Consider the following 17,774-nt stretch of genomic DNA (forward strand, 5'->3'; position numbering starts at 1 on the left):
GAATAGTATCAGTAACATTGTTAACACTGTGCTACATTACAGAGAAATACAAAACCATACTAATGAACCTTCATTAATATAGGCCTATATTTTATCTACAAGTGCACGTCACACACTGAGCGAGCCGCCTGTTAATGACGCTGTGGGCTAATGGGCATGTAGTTACTTCCATGTTTCAGATGATACGTCATGTTTGTAGTCCAATGAAGATGAGTTTACATATCACCTTGGGTTCCTCCTTCACCTTCTCAAAATGATCCCACACTTTGGATTTCCTGCCCGACATGTTATTAACTAGCCTGTGGAATAACCGCAGGTACCAGCCCTGGAAATTACCATGACTCCTGTCTGACTGCTGAGCGTGGCCACTTCCTGTGTCTGTCCTTTCAAATTAAATTCCCACATGGTCCAGTCATATAGGTTTTGATTTATTTTGACAAGGCGTAGCTCCGAATAGTTTCAGTGTTGTTATTTTTGTTTTTCTGTGACTAACGACCAATGAAATTTTGCTGACCAATGACCTTTCTGGTCGACTATTAGGGGGCAGCCCTACCTGAGAGTGTGTCTTGGTGAGAATACTGGGTTTAGAGGAGAGGCGATAGTGCCGCAAAGTGTACTAAAGTCTGGAAGCCAGCCATGGTACTGCCAGGTTCACCTTCAGATGGGGGGCGGGTGCTTTGGGAGGCCACCCACGGAGCTCCACGGCCACTGGCTTCCCAACAAGCCAAAACTATTGCTTCAGTGCCGATTTGCCACAAAAATTTCAGTGTCTTGTCTATTTATTTTTTATATTACTTTTGTAATAGCCTAGAATCACTGCTAGACAAGCAGAGACACAATCAGGCAGACAGAGACAGAAGATTAGCTCTATATTTGATTAGAAAAGAGCAGAGGAACAGAATTGTATTTTAGTCCTCTAAGCCACCACGGCAGCTTGTTCAAAAACTCAATTTTTGTTATTACAGAGAAAGTAAAGTTCTGAAAAAAGGTACTGTTGGTGGAACCAGTACCAGTATTGGTTCACATGTAAACGATACTCACGCTACCTCTCATCTCGGTGGTTGTGTTAAATAAAACAGTTACTTCCATGGTGAAGGCCATGTTTTAATCACAGTGTTAGATTTATGGTGACTGTAATGATGTGGTTCAAGAATATTAAACATTAACTGGAAACATGTCACAAAAAGGATTAGGTTTCACTTTAGAGGAAGCCTTTAAACTTTTGCTGTTTTCATTATGTTTGTTCTAGATTTTCCTTTCGACATTGAAATGAAGTGCGACTGTATGCAGCGATCCGAGCCAGTATTTGTTTTGGACCGGGTTTGAACTGACTTACTGATTTACATATGTTGCTTCTTATTGTGAACAGGTGTCCATTGCGGGGCAGCCAGGAGGGGTGGAGGCAGCTCGAGTAAAAATAAGGGTAAGTTGGAACCCGGCCGCATTTCTCTTAAAGGGATATACCACGCAAAATGTTGAGCATTCAATACTTGTTCCCTGCAGACTTGTAAGTTTGTAGTTTTGACCTTCATGGAGCACAGCTCAGATTTCTGACAGTTGGAACTCATTTCAATACTGAACAATTTTTATGTTAGGGAAAAAGCATCATATTATATTATTGCCAAATACATATAAGGCTGCCTCTGCCTCAGTTTGCACACACGTCCCTGTTGAGCCTGTGAGCAGTTTAATCAGACTGAACTTTGACATAAAATCCTGAGGCTCTGCAGTGTCCTGCTTTTCAGGGAGGAGGCAGGATTGACATCTCGTCCAGGAAGTATTGATTGATTATGCTTTTGTCTTGTAACTGCCTGCTGAATTAATACGAGCAGCAGAGAAGGATGGATGTTGCTGCTTGGCTGCAGTGTGACAGAGATTAATTACAGCAAAGCGTTTGAAGAACCCCTGTATAATTAACACATTTGTGGACCGCTGTTGTTAGCCTGCTAGCCACGCTAGCTCCCACAGTTTGTGTTTACAGCTCCACCCACGCTGTTTCCTGCTCACCCTGCTTTTGGCCACACTCGCCTGGCAAATTTTGGACTGCAGCTTCAGAGAGCCCATCTCCTACTCTTACGCTGAACCACTTCATCCATGCTCGCTCATTAGCCAGCCTGACTTACCCCCTCCAGCTCATGTGTTAGTCTGAAATCATGTCTTAGTTTACTTATTGGCTCCCAAGTGCATCACTCAAAACAAATACTCCCTCCATAAACAAAACATCCGACTCAAGACGGCCAAGTTCTCTACCTAATCCTACTAGTGGAAGCGCTCCAGGGTTACAGTAGGTAATTGTGCACTCCAGGCACAGTTTCAGAGCTTCCTCTAAGCCGCAAGCACCATTCGTAACCTATTCCCAGACCACTTCCCTAGAACAATTGTAAAATACAAGCTTGAGCCTCAGCCCCTTTGGCAAGCCCGTCCCCAGCCCATTTCTAGCCTCTTCTCCATCTTCAGTTTCAGTCTGACTGGAAGGACGACCTCCAGCCTCAGCTCTGTGGGCGGAGGACCTCTACGCTCGTGTGAAGTATTACATCCATGAACTTTTGCTGTATTTCAACACTGCAGCAGTGAGCACGTTCCTCCACTATGGACTGACCAAAACTAACAAGGCTTGTGTGTGCATATGAGAATGACTGAGTGAGTGAAGTGTGTCTGATGGAGTCAGAGAGAAAGGAGAAGGTCATGCTGGATTTTTGCGCAGTGTGTATTGGCGTATGTTGGCGTGTACGCATACTCATACCTCTCCGTGCTTAGTGGTTGTTTTCATAAGCAGCAAGCCGCAACCCAGATCATCTACCTTTTTCTGCTATGGGTGGAAAAAAACTGATAGTCCAAACTGACCGTCGCAGTGCTGTACAAAGAGGTTTATAATATAAGCTGTAGAGAACCACAAAGATTGTTTTGGCCTCCAAAGAGCACACAGTCAGCGGATGACAAGGGTGGATCAGAAGACAGGTTTCCTCTCTGTCAAGTTGGCCTCTTCTGATGGAGTCAGACCTTGATACTCGGCTAATTCCATGGTACCCAAACATCTTCTATTATGTCCCATGACACACTCAATACTTGCGACTAGACAGTCCTTTCACACATAGCTTGAGTTATGTATGAGCTACATCACTTAACCTGGAGGCAATTTCGTCAAATGCAGTAAGGCACTTAGAGAGATTTTTTTTTCATCTGATTGTTGCACTTTGTCCACTTTATCAGCACTGACACCTGACTGACTGCAATCTGTCACAAATAAAATACACTGATCAGCCAAAACATAAAACCTGAAAAACACTGATCTTCTAATCAAAATGCAACGTTCAGCTGGGAAACCTTGGTCTTGGTATTCATGTGGATGCAGCTTGATGCCTTGTTCCCACTTATGTGACTGGTGTCTGTAGATCCATAAATATATGAATGATACCTTGAGTGTCCAATTCAAGGAAGTGCATTTTTCTACGGTTTGACCGAAACCTGATAGAAACTACCTGTAGCCATGGGGAGAGGCTAGTTTTGTCAATTTTTCCAGTAGTTTGAAATATGCGCTTGGAACATTACCAGGATAAAATGAGGCATGGCAACAAATAAGTAAAGACTTTGACCTGCAAGGTACGTGGCATATTTTGTGAAATATTTAATTAAAAATTAAATTAAATTAATATGAACAGCTGAACAAGTCATAATGACAATCTGACTGTATATGTTGTATAACCATATTTTAGCAGAAAGACATTACTCAGATTCATGGTGTGTTCAAGCTAGATAAACAAGTTCTTTGTAATCAGACAGACTCACTTGACAAGCCTGTTAGCTAGTTAGCAGCCTGTTAGCTAAGCGAGCACATTGTCAAATAGTCTCTCCGAAATCCACCGCAAAAGCTCAATTTTTGATGTGTACTTGTACAGTGTACTTGAGGCAAATTCCAGACAGAAATATTACAGAGGGGAGGAGTTTCACAGGCACATCGGGAACCACGGAGATTCCCATAGGATTAAATGGACTTCTGGTTGACTCATCTCTGTACACAGGCTTGACATGCACCACCCACCCAAACATCGCTGCAGACCAAGTACCACCCCTCATGGCAACAGCACTTTCTGATGGTAGTGGCCCCCAGCAGGACAATGCACCCTACCACAAGGCAAAAACTGCTCAGGAATGGCTCTAAGAACGTGACAAAGAGCGTCAACCTGGCTTCCGAATTCTCTAGATCCCAATATGATTGAGTATCCATGAGATGTGACAGTTCCTCACCTCAAAACCCACAGCACCCAGAGGATACACCACCAACGCCTTGGTGCCAGACACCCAAGGACAGCCCCAGAGGTCCTGTGTCTGTCTTGATAGGTCAGAGCCAAGTCCAATCCAAGGACAACCCACCGTGGATTGGGCTTAGCTATGGTGTACAAGGGCGTCCCACAGATGACTGAGCGTATTGGGATCTAGGGAATTTGGAGGCCATGATGCGTTGAGCTCTTTTACATGCTCCTTCGGCTGATCCTGAGCAGTTTTTGCAGTGTGGCGCATTGTCCTGCTGGGCATGTCGTTGCCCTGAGGTGGTGTACTTGGTCTGCATGTGTTTCAAGTGGCATCCACATAAATGCAATGAGATGATCAATGTTATTTCACGTCAGCTGGCAGTGGTTTTAACGTTGTGGCTGGTCGGCGTATTCGCAGAGTGATTGGTCGACAAATACAAACCAGCTTGTCCAGACTGAGTGTGATTAAGGGTGTCTTTGTAACTGTTAGCGATCACATTAGTTGCCAAAATGCCAAAGTTTTGCTTTTAAGGGATAGTTAAACATTTTGGGGAGAATGCTTATTTGCATTCTTGCTGAGAATTAGATGAGAACGTTAATACCACTTTCATTTTGGAGAGTCGTGTCGATCTTCTTTATTTATTTATTTTTTTTAAATAAAGGTATTATTTTGTTTATCAAAGCACCACACTGTAAAATGAAAGGTAGGTAATTCCAGTTTTTGACCCCTTGCTCTTGAGGTCGCCAGTGCATAACAACATACAGTATGCTGTGTGTTTGGTTCTGGGTGGCCTTTAGACCACATCCTCCCCCATCTCTCCTGAAAGCAGAAGTGGCCTGGGTTGGGCCTTCTCCCTGAGGTGCATTAGCGATGAACGTAATGTCCCTTCAACATTCAGACATACATCAGAGGACTTGTAAGGTCTACTGTATTTCTGAGGCCCTCTCAGGCGGAGATATGTTTCAGCCTGTAACACATCGGTTGTTGAGGTGATGGATTCTCGGGGGATTTCTCTGAGCCCTCGGAGGTGGAGCTGACAGGCAGGTGGTGAAAGGTCTGGCCAGTTGCTTTACCTCGAAGATATTTTCATTTTTCTTCATCTCTCACCCTTATGTCAGGAGAACTGAGGCTTTTTTTTTTTAAAACAGCGCTTTCAGATTGAATACATGTGAAACTCATATCTGCCAGGTAGACTTTCTGAAAAAAGCTGAGGTCAGCTCCACCATAAAAATCAGTCCATTCTTCATTCAGCGCCTGACTCCTGCTGCTCTGCTTGTCCTCTTTTGCATTTCCCTCAGTGCTGACCTAAATTTCTCAAGCCCTCTGAGAGCGAGTGCTGAAACGTGATATAAATGTAAGGCCAAGCGCATATGGGACTGATCAGGGATGCATTTCTTTGGTCAGAGCAATTCATGCTGCTTGCCCTTCACTGGCAGCCAAAACCATAGTGGCGCTCTGCCCAAGAGCCAGTGTTTGGATAACACTGTGTGTGTGAGTATGTATTCATTCTCCTCTTTGTGAGTGTGTGTACATTCCCTTCAGCTTGTGTGTGCGTATGGGTGTGTGCCTGTGTGATTTCTCTCCCATGCATGCGTAAGTATGTGTATGCATGAAGCGAGGCCCTTCCTGTCTGCATCTATTTTGTTTGAATGACTGCTGCGATACAAATGACGAGAGCTGATGTGTGTTGCTGCTCATGTGGTTTGATTCAATGACTTGGAATTAATGTATGAGAATGAGCAGGCCATAGACCACTGATGCTTTGCAGAATTTTTAAATGACTGTGTAGTCATAATGTTTAAATCTGTGTCACACATCATGTAACAAAGGCTGTCTTTTATTGCTGACACTGCTGACCTCATTTTGATAAACTTTCCTGGATTTATTTGAGCTGACAGATTTACATGCCCAGTTTTGCCACCTTATGCTAGCGGAGCTGTTGTTATGTCTGCGTGTCACTTTACATAAGTCGACACCGTGTAAAGAAATCACCCGATTACTGTATTTTTACTTTGTGTCCAAGTGGTCTTAATCAGCCTGAGTGACAGCAGAATGTGATACAAGCCACCATACTCTGCATGTTTATGATTTTGTGAAGAAATCTGACACAACATGTTTTATTTCTCTGTTTCCTGGCAGCAGCAGTGGCAGCATCATGATAAGCTATCCAGCTTAAAATAACTGCAGTATTTCAGCATGATGGTGGGGTTTTTTTCTCAGTCTTTTCACTTTCTTTTCCCTCCTCTCTCCTCCCATCCCTCCATGTTGCAGGAGCTGCTCCCCCTTGTGCTGTCTTTTGAGCTTCCCGCCATCATGCAGTCTGACCCCAGCTCCCCCACCGTGCAGCACATCTCGCAGACCTACAACCTCACAGTCTCCTTCAAGCCCCCGACTCGCCTCTACAGGGCCACCGGCGTGGTTCGCGGCTCACAGAATAACGCCAATGCCGTCAAGGTGAGGAGGGTCTTGTAACTTGAAAGTGAATATTGGATAGTTGAGTAAATGGTGTGGCGCTTTTCTAATCTTCTGACCACTCAAAGCACTCTAACACTACACGTCACACACACCCATACACACACTGGTGGTCGAGGCTACCATACAAGGTATCACCAGCTACTCAGTAACCATTCACCCACTCACACATTGATGGAACAGCCATTGGGAGCAATTTGGGGTTCAGTATCTTGCCCAAGGATACTTTGACATGCAAGGCTGGAGGAGTCTGGGATCGAATCTTTTTAGAGGCTGGAACTAGTGAAAGTTTGGCAGCTTTTCTCAATTAATTGTTACAGTTCACCTCAAAATCACAAATATTTTCATTTCACTAGTGGTGCTATTCATCAATCTAGATTGTTTTCGAGTGTTGGAGATATCAGCTGTAGAGATGTCTGCCTTCTCTCTAATATAATGGAACTAGATGGCACTCAGCTTGTGGTGCTCAAAGCGCCAAAAAATACATTTGAAAAACAGCAATGTCTCTTTCCAGAAATCGTGACCCAGTTACAGAAGATAATCCACAGAACTTGTTGTGAGCAGTTAAATGTGGGAACTATTTTCTTTCCACCGAACTACACCAGTTAACCATATCACTACACAGAAGGAAGCGTGCATCTATCCGTGGATGAGAGGCTTTAATACTGGTGCTAGGTGAGCTACCAGTAGATGCACACTTCCTTGTGCAGGGTGATTTGGTTGGCGGATGTAGTTTGGCAGAAAGAAAATAGTCCCTACATGAAACTCCTCACAACAAGGTCTGTGGATTATCTTCTGTAACTGGGTCATGAGTTCTGGAAAGACATTGCTGTTGAGTTTTACAAATGTGTTTCTTGGGTGCTTTGAGCACCACAAGCTGAGAGAAGGCAGACATCTCTACAGCTGATATCTCCAACACTCGGCAACTCACACCATACAATCTAGTTTGATAAATAGCGCAACAGGTTTTCTGTTCTGGAGGAGAATTGTCCCTTTATAGATTCATCAATCAAGTCAAAATTGTCAATTTTCTGTCATTTGACTAATTGCTTTAGTGATGGATTAAATTCCAAACACGCCCACAGCTTCAGTACAAAATGACCAACCCGGTCACATGATCATGTCATCAGTTCATTTTGGTATCAATGCTCTAATTTCCATTTTAGAGAAAAATATGTGTCTGTTTCCTGTTTCAGTAAGAGCAACATTATAAATTATGTTTACCTTGGATTTTCCCCCAAAATTGAGGCAAAATTATGCATAAACCAAAACATAAAGGTTGCAGGTTCAACCCTCCCAACAGCCAGCGTTCATCCTGTTAAAGCTGCTTGAATAACCAACCGAACCCTGACCTGTGCGCGCCCTGTCAGTCATTTCAGTGTAACAATATTTGAGTTAATAGCCCCATTCTTCTCCACCCGTTTACATGGCCAGCCACAGACCAAGGAAAGGCTTCCAGAGCTGCACCACGTCAAGGCCCACCAACACTGTCAGCGTTCCTCACTTTTCTCGTTTTAAGTGCCTCATTACTTTCAGCACCACAGGGGCAAGAGAGTGCTGAGAGATGTTTGGTCGCTTGGACTGGACAGCTGCTGGTTCAGCTCTCCGGTAGGAAGGAGACACCGCCCCGCTATTGTACCAGAATGTCCAGAAGTCTCTGCTGAGATCAATTTTAAATAATTTTTGTACTGTGTTTCCACTCCGCAGCTTGTTTATGCATAAACTTACTGTGTGATTTACAAATGTATATCCACACAGATGCACTTCAGCAGACGGCATCTGAGTTGTGGTGAGTTAAAGTTCGCCAGGTAGTCGTCGCTGCCAAATCATACCTATCATATCACTTTTTTGCACTACAGAGCCTCTGTTAACAATATGGAGATCAGTTCTGTTTGCCAGTGACTGCATTTGGCATCTTTGCATTCATTTATTCATGCATGCTTGTGCACTTTCATTTGGATTTGCTTGCCAGTGTGCACATTGTCTGTGTTGCGTGTACAGTCAGTGTGGGCATTGTACAGTATGTATACATATGCATGGCCCTGAGCGTGTGGTAGGTCTGAGGGGTCAGTTGGGATTGGGCCACATGCCAGTTGAAGGCTAGAGGATTAGAGGAATATGTGTGCTATGTTATGTGGTGGTGTGAGACCCTTGGAGTACCTTCGAGGATTGCCAGAAACCGCTGTGGATTGTTGTGTTATGCTGGCCGCAGTGTGTGGATTCCCGTTGCACACTGGAAATGACTGACTTTACTGGGCCAAGTGATGGCTTGCAGAGGCATAGCAGAGACAGCGAGGAATGAGGCTGTTCAACTGGCCTGCAGATGCAGTGGAAAATACAATAGTTTCCATTGGTTATATAGAAAACACTGGTGTTTTCTCTGGGAAAAGGGCAACGTGGCTCCACTGCTCCTCGTCGTTAACTGATTAGTTTTTGTGGTCTGGCTGTTGCTTTAAATGAAATATTGTTCCAGCTTTTTTGTCACGTCATGGGATTTTATTTGTACTGTTTGATATTCTTGTGAGAAGTCAGTAAATTGTCCATTATATTCTTTGTTTTATTGCTGGTAGAGTTCAGTTTTACACCCACAGGGCATCCTCTCCTACAATTATCATGCGTCAGTGGCAAACTTTTATTTTTACACCCATTATTATACTGTTGTACGCTGCTCATGTAAAATTAATGTTGATATTACTGCTGAAAAGATAAGTTGAGGTTTGACAGGAGATTCATGTACAGCAATTTGGAAAATAGATTAATGGTTTGAATTATTTATCAAGCACAAATGCCAAACAGTCACAAGCTCAAGTCTGTCAAGTGTGAAGATTTGTTTGTTTTTGTGTTTTATATCACCGTAAATTGAATATCTTTGGGTTTTGGGCTGTTGGTTGAACACAACAAGCAATTTCAAGACATCACACTGTTGCAGACACAAAGATTAATCAAGCAAATTATCAATAGATGCATTAATTATGAAAATAGTCACAATTTGAAGCCCTGAGAGCATGAATGTTATATCTGTCATGTAGAATATCATTGAAGTAAATACTCATGTGTTATGATTTTTGAAGACAAAATCATGTTTGGATTTTAGTGTCGGGTGGTCCGTCACTTTGGTCCAGACTGAAATATCTGAACAACTATGATAAATTGTTGTGACACTTTTACAGACATTCATGCTCCCCAGGGCCCCAAAAAAATGTTCATAAAATGAATCTGGATCAGAATGATCTGGATCAGGAAATCCCATGTTTTGCTATCCAGGATCAACTAATCCATTTTACTTTTGTGCCACTTTTTCAAAGCAACATTGGATTGGATCACTCCTTTCAAGACCACCAAGTCTTGAAAGCCTGTACTCTGTGTAGGCTACTAGCAATGTAACAGACAACAGATACAGTAGCCAGATTCAGTTCACTTTAAAGTGTGAGTTTATATAAAACGCTCCATCACATCTTTTATCTCTTGTTAGAATAATCATGCTCTTTCTGCAAGTTTGCCCCCACACAGAGGTAACATAAAGTGACATAGCTGGTGCGTGTGCTGCACATGACAAGGCACAACAGCTGTTTCTGTGCACTTCCTTCTGCTGATTTTGACAGAGAATCATTCATAAATTCAATATTTAACACTTATGTAGAGCTACATTCTTTACATTACTTACTAGGGATACACTGATTGGGGCAAAACGGATGTTTCGCCAACAATTTGGCTGATAGCCAGTACCAATACCAATGTTTTTATATTGTTGTTTAATTTAGTTTTGTTGTTAATAATTTGCCTTTTGTGCCAGGGAAAAAAAATCTACACTATAAAAAAATGACCTTTTTTTTTAAGTAAATAAGCCCTTCATTACTCTACCTTTAAATGAGCACAAATTCCATTATACAAATTTATGAGACAACCTTACTATATAACCTTTCACATGAAAAACATCATTAAAAAAAAAACTGCTTAAAAAGCCTTTTTACTATATATAATATATCATAATTTCCTCATCAGTAACACATTTTTCAACTGTATTTATTTAAGTATCTCACCAAGAGCTACACTTTATGTGATTACATTGAACTCATCATGAGATTGACATTATTATTTACCTTTGCCTAATACTCACTTTTACTGAATAAAGCTTAAAACAATCATATTGTAACTCAATGCAACATCCATGAGCTGTTAGTTGCAGCCACTGGCTGCTTAGAGCTGATGTTAACCAGCTCTCCTCCTGCCAATTTTAACATGGATTTGTTGTTCACAGTGTAGCATTATCAGGGAAACAACAGGGTGCGTCCTCTGACATGTCAAAAGTGAGTTGTCTGCATCCTTTTGTCTCAAAGCTGGGAGGATCTCTCTTCATCCTAAACACGTTTTCTATTGTCTCCTGGACGATGGGACGACAGCTGCTACTCGCCATCTCGTCAGATAACAGTGGTATCACAGAGTCCATTTGCAGAACAGTCATTGTATCCTTCTTTTACCTGCTCTTTTATTCAACATCACCACTGCCGGCAGTGAATATCATCGTATTTGCTAATAGGCCGATGACAGTCAACAAAGCAAATATCGGCCGATACTGATGTTGAGCTAATAAATTGGTGCAACCCTGCTTATGACTAAATTGTTTTAACAGACAAAACCACTTCATCTTGTTCTATACTTAATTAACTGAATTTTCTCAGTAAAGTTGGAAACAAACTTTGTCTGCTGCACAGTGGACAGAACCACTTTGAGCAATCAAAAAAGTCATATCCTGATTAAAGGCTTTTGGACTTGTAAAAGCACATCTTATTGGATCACTTTATTTAACGTCCATTTAAACCCTTATTATTATTATTTTGTAACAGTAATCATGTTGAAGAAATACTGCTCATGTAACTGCAGCGTTAGTCTAACTAAATGATATGCATATTTTTCTTTATATATTAGTCATATTACCTGCTGTCATCCCTGTGTCCACAGAGGGGCACAGCTCTGCTGCTGGAGCACCTGGCTGGCAGCCTGGCGAGCACTATCTCAGTCACCACCCACCTGGACATCGCACCCCAGCACCACCTCTTTATGAAGGGCCGCAATGGCAGCAACATCAAGCACATCACCCAGAGAACGGGAGCGCAGATCCACTTCCCTGACCCCAACAGCCCCCAGAAGAAATCCACAGTCTACATTCAGGGCACCATCGAGTCGGTCTGCCTGGCACGGCAGTACCTCATGGTGTGTGCTTTATGTGTGTTTGTTTTGTTTATTGACATCCACTGGTTGAACGGAATTACTTTAAACTGCTAAGCTTTGTTTTTGGGGTTAAGAGATGGCATTGGCAGTGGATTCTTTACATATACAGATCCCACATGCTGTGTGGTAGCTATAATGGCTGCCATTGTTTTACCAACATCATCATGGTATGTGTGAATGATGCGTGGGTTTCGAGATGGGTTTAAGAAGTAAACCATGATTGCCTTTAGAGGTTTTGAATAGCCTTGGGATAGAATTGCTTGGCTCTGCTCCTGCTGCTGAAACGTCCAGTTATTCAACAATCTGTAGCCGACTCAAGGTTAGCCTACGTGATTTATAGCCACATACCTGCATGTGAGACGGACACACGCATTTGTGGCAGCTTGGCTTGAGTTCCTAATGTCCTGACTGTATACAGATTATCCGTCTTGGTGTTAATGGTAATGGTTTGGCTTGCATTGCCAGTAGATTTTGGTGGATTTAAGTTTCAGCCCAGTCTGTAATTCAGAGGTCAGGAGCACATTACTGTTTCTGGCAGTTTTTGGACCAGGAAGAAGCGCCTCGCATTTAAATATCTGTTGGTTAAAAATGCTTTGTGGTCATTCTTGTCTTGTTGCCTGTAACCGCTGAGGCTACCCTTATCTGAATTACTTAGGAATATAATCGGATGTCTGGTTCAAAAATGTGTAAAAGTGATGGCTGTTTAATTACCGTTGGCTAAAAGCTTCTGCTGAGCTGGTGCATAAGAGAGCATCTCGGCCGTAAACAGCTTTCTGTTTGGAGATCCATAATGTGGGGCGGTAATTCTGCCAGAGCTGCCTTCTCTTTGTCTGCGGTCTCCCATTTGGCCCCAAAGACATTTAGCAAATGCCAAAGCTGTTGCAGTGGCTAAACATGACTTTCTCTTGGCCTGGACACACAGGAGGGAGCCTCTCACTGTCTGTCTGAGAGAGACAGTAAAAAACAATTGATTTATGAGGGACGAGTAAGAGGGGGAGAGGAGACGCATGGGAAGCAGGGGATGGGAGCGGAGGTTAGGAAAGAAGAGAGGAGATAAAGAGGAGCTGCTCTGAAAGTAGCGGACGTACAGGAGGCAGAGAGGAGTCCCGCTCTCGGTTGTGTGCTGTGTGATTTGGCCTCTTGCAGCCAGACTGTAGATTACAGCTCCAATCTCAGGCCCTGTCAGAGCCAGCCTGGCCTCTATACTCTGCTGCTAATTACACCCACTCACAATAGGAGCGCTGTCCAGCACTCGGCCCAAAATATAGATGTCTGTGGTGGTTGTGGTGGTGATCATGCAAAACAGATTGCTCTTGGCGGAATTTCCCAAGCTCTGTGTGGGACAAACCCAGCAGTGAATCTTGTATTTATTGGTATGCCTAACATGTAGGTCTCCAAATGGTAGAGTATAAAGGAAAATTTACTACTGTTTTAAGAAATAGCCTTTAATATAGGAACACAGATATGTTACAGTATGTGAGCCTTAAAGATATTAGTCTGCCGCTGACGTAAGAAAAACAGGAATATGTTGGTGATGTACTTTTAATTTTGTGTTTGCTCCACAGGGCTGCTTGCCTCTGGTATTAATGTTTGACATTAAAGAGGACATTGAGGTGGAGCCCCAGTGTATCACGGCACTAATGGAGCAGCTGGATGTCTTCATCAGTATCAAACCAAAGCCAAAACAGCCCAGCAAGGTATGACACCAGGCTTACACTCACACAGCATGGGACGTCAAAGGGGATTTTCCGCCATGCTCGTGGTATAGCTGTAGGATGGTGAAGTCGGTCTGTCAGGTCAAACACTTTGATCAGGACTGAAATATATCAACAAATATTAAATGGATTGCTATGAACATTTGTACAGACGTTCACGGTGCTGAGAAGATGAATCCTAATGACTCCGATGAACCCCTTACTTTCCTCTAGCGGAAAGGTTTAAAGCATGAAACACTAACAATCAGAGAGTGCAGACCATGCACCACCGTTGCCAATAGTCTTATCATCTATGACAGTGGGTCCAGATTTCCCCTTAGTCATTAGTTCAAGGTCCACACAGTTTAATACATTCAGCATCATATTTGTGTTTGGCCATGTTGTTGAACTAGTTTGCTGTCTCTGTCAAGCTGTCTGTTAGTCACTCTACAGCAGGAAACGGCATTTTAAAATAAAAGCTCTTTGCAGAAAATTCACTGAACTTAGAAATAAAATGTGTCTTTTACAAACTTGACACGTCTGCAAGTTACTTTCAGTCCATTTGGAATGGACCTGCAACCCACTTTTGGACCATGACCCACCAGATGGGAACCATTGTGTTCTTTTTTGTGGTTTTTTAAAAGATATTTTTCAGTGCATTTTAGCCTTTAATCGATAGGACAGTCAAGCGTGAAAGGGGGAGAGAGAGAGGAAATGACATGACAGCAAAGGGCCGCTGCGGCAACAGCCTTGTACATGGGGCGCCTGCTCTATCCACTAAGCCACCGACGCCCCAACCATAGGTTTTTGATATTCAAAACTGCAATTGCAACCTCTATGTCTGGATATATTTCAAAAATTGTGAAAATGATGAATATGGTTCTGCATAGTTAATGCTTCATCATCTTAGCTTTACATTTATTATGTGCTTCTGAATTGGAATATTTCACATAATTAACATTAATAGCCACCTCCATAGTTTAGAAAGAAGCGTTTTTCCGATTGTGGCGGTGTTACGATTGCACCGGTTCTCCCAGGAAACCACTGTCCTTGAATGCTCCGTAACAGCTGCTTTCTGCATGATGTTTGAGCAACGACCTGTGTTGGCTACCCCGGAGTATTACTGGTGCCCTGTGAATGTGGATTGTGATACGGAGTCATCTTGGGGTGGGAATCACCAGAGGATCCACAATATGATATTATCACAATACTGAAGTCACGATACAATATTATTGTGATTTTAAATATGTTGCGATATGCTGAGGATTGTGATAAAATATATTTCAAATTATTACCTTTTTTCAACTGTAAATTATGTCCCCACAGGAAAATTGTCAACATCTGTTTTATCCAATAAGATAAAGTTTGTCTGTTCATCTCACCTCAGCCATTTTTTTTTTTTTTTGCAGCAAAATATATCTAGTGGACTTAAATAGCAATAGATTATATTGTTCCAGCAGGCTATATAAAGTTTAATTTGTATTTGAAATATTAATAATTTATATAATAGAAAAATTGATACTCAACACTGCACAATGATACGATATGGCCACACAAGTATATTGCGATACTATGCTGTGGCGATTTTTTGCCCACTCCTAAAGTCATTGTATTTCTATAGTTGGCTATATTTTGTCACTTTTGAACTTTACCACCATCAACTGGGTTTTAAGATGTATTGAATTTATTCCACCAAGGCCAAATGTCCTATTTAGCAATGTTAATGAAAGTGAAAAATAAATTGTGTATCTGCCCTGTGATCGGGATCCTCTCCAAAATTTTATGGGGTCTTCCTTGACTCATGCTACACCCTGCCACCAAGTTTCATGAAAATCAGGCTAAAGGCCCGAACATACTCGGGCGGAACGTACGCGAAACGGACTCCGCGGAGGTCCGCGCGGACTCAAAGCGGACGTCCACAAGCCCTGTGCGCGCAAAGCTCAGATTTTACGACCGTGCGGACTCTGCTCCGCGCACCAGTGACTGCTCGGCATGTATTTTTCACATCGCGGGAATTTTTCATGGGCATTTTTACAGGAAACTACAACGCGGAAGTGCGCTCGACTATGAATGCCCGAATGACTGCGGACATTACTCGCGGAGTCCGTTCCGCGTACGTTCCGCCCGAGTATGTTCGGGCCTTAAGAGTTCTTTTTTTGTAATCATGCTAACAAACAAACAAACAAACAAAACTGAAGACATAACCTTCTTGTCGTAGGCAATGATATAATACTTAAGACTACATACGTGCAGAATGACATGCCAATCAACCTCAACTGTACTTTGTATGTGGTGCCGATTAGCAAATGTTAGCATGCTAACAACACATTATATCAGCACCTTTGCACTGTCTTTGTGAGAATGCTAATAGTAACATTAAGCTCAAAGCATCGGTGTGTCTGTAAGTACAGCCTCACAGAGCTGCTAGCATGGCTGCAGATGCTCAGTCTTCTTTAAGTTAAAACAGACCTCTAATATAAAGTGGTTCCTTAATCAGATTAACTGAGCTCACAGGATTATACTTACTAAGCATTTTCAGTGGCATTAAAATGTATGTGTATTAAAAAAGGATTCAGATGCACTGCCCTATTTAGATTTTGTTCCTGGAACTGACATCTATCATCAACGTCTACTTTAAGGGCCAATGTTTGGGCACAGAATGGACAAGATACATGAATCAGTTGTGCTGAACCTCAAAGTTCACAAGTAAACATATCGTAACTTTTCACCCTGAGAAAAAGAGCTTCTGTCTTACTTGTTCAAACACTGTCAGGCAGAGAGAGGGCGAGAAAAAGAACTGCCAAGAAACAAATAAGCCACTTTTCCATTGGAGAATTACTCTCCGTCAAATGTCAGCAGCATGACAGTGAAATAAATTATAGATCGCCATGTCACATTTCATCACTATTTGATGAATTTAAAAGGAAAAACTGGAACCTTAGACCAAGGGGAATCATGCCATACCAACACTGAGACGAGTTTTGGCAAATCTGTCGCACATCTGTCACAGCAGGGAATCACAGCCTGCCATGCATGTTTCACCTGATGGACGGGAACACTCAGTCTTTCTATTATGCCTCAGATATTCCAGCTAACAAAAAAAAAAAAACTGGCCTGATTTGTTTTCTCAGGAAATTAGGTAGTAAATTGGAAGTACACTCGTTTGCCTTTTATTGAACGGAATTTATTTAGTGAAATCAGTTGATCATTTCCATATTATACCGTGCTTTACACACTGTCGCAGGAACTGTGGTGCACCGGAGTCACAGCCAAAGTCAACCTCTAATGTTACTCATGGTCTACTGTTGTACAACACATAATATTCCTAATCATATTTCAGCACTTGGCCTGGCACAGATTGTCTCTTCGGGGTGCCCACGTCCCATCCTGAGCCAGGGCTCGATGCCCAAACCAGACAGGCCTGTGGGGACTGATGTGGAGGTGCCAGTATAAACACTGACCCAGCCCAGATCCTCTTAAGAGCCCTTCACTTAAACATTTTAACGAGGTGACAGCAGTAATCCAAAAGGCCCGTCCAAATGCATGCTGTAGCCTCTGTGCTCCCGGCACTTTGGCAGACCCATAAAGGAGGGTGTGTGTGTGTATGTGTGAGCATGTGATGGAGAGACCGATCGTGATTGGAATCCATTTTTCAAAAGCTCAACTCTGGCACAACGCAAACAGGCAGGACATGATTTGTGCTCACGTTCATTTTATATTTGATGTTTATTAAGGGCAGGGTTTCTGGTGATGTGGAAAATGTCGAAGTCATTTCTCTTGCTGATTCAAAATCTTTCCTGTTTATAATTCTTTATTGTTGATTTAGTGCCTCATAGTATAATAGTCATTGAGAAACTAGCATTGCCTCATGTTCTCTAGGAGTTGGAGATATGATATGTTACGCAATCGATTAAAAAAGACGTTTTCTCTCAAACTTTGCTCCCATGTCTCCTTCCCTCTCCCACACTGCCTCCATGTTTATCCTTCCAATCTACCCTAATTCCCTCTTCCTTCCTCCCCTTTATGTTTCTCTCCCCCTCATCCTCCCTTTCACTCCCTATCTCTGGTGCCAACATTCCCTACCATATCTATCCCTCGCCTCCTCCCCTGCTTCTCTCTCACGCCTTC

At 42.6% G+C, this 17,774-nt stretch overlaps 1 protein-coding gene across 1 annotated transcript in view; it reads left to right on the plus strand.

Moving 5' to 3' along the window:
- The window catches only part of bicc1a (BicC family RNA binding protein 1a), an 89,793-nt gene that overhangs the window by 55,860 nt on the left and 16,159 nt on the right, over positions 1-17,774 (plus strand). Inside the window, exons 6-9 of the mRNA XM_033613643.2 lie at positions 1,370-1,423; positions 6,523-6,705; positions 11,683-11,934; positions 13,518-13,649. Coding sequence (XP_033469534.2) covers positions 1,370-1,423; positions 6,523-6,705; positions 11,683-11,934; positions 13,518-13,649 — 621 coding nt within the window. The remainder of the gene's footprint in view (positions 1-1,369; positions 1,424-6,522; positions 6,706-11,682; positions 11,935-13,517; positions 13,650-17,774) is intronic.

Source organism: Epinephelus lanceolatus, chromosome 17, assembly GCF_041903045.1.
Source record: "Epinephelus lanceolatus isolate andai-2023 chromosome 17, ASM4190304v1, whole genome shotgun sequence".
NCBI classification, from domain to species: Eukaryota; Metazoa; Chordata; class Actinopteri; order Perciformes; family Serranidae; genus Epinephelus; species Epinephelus lanceolatus.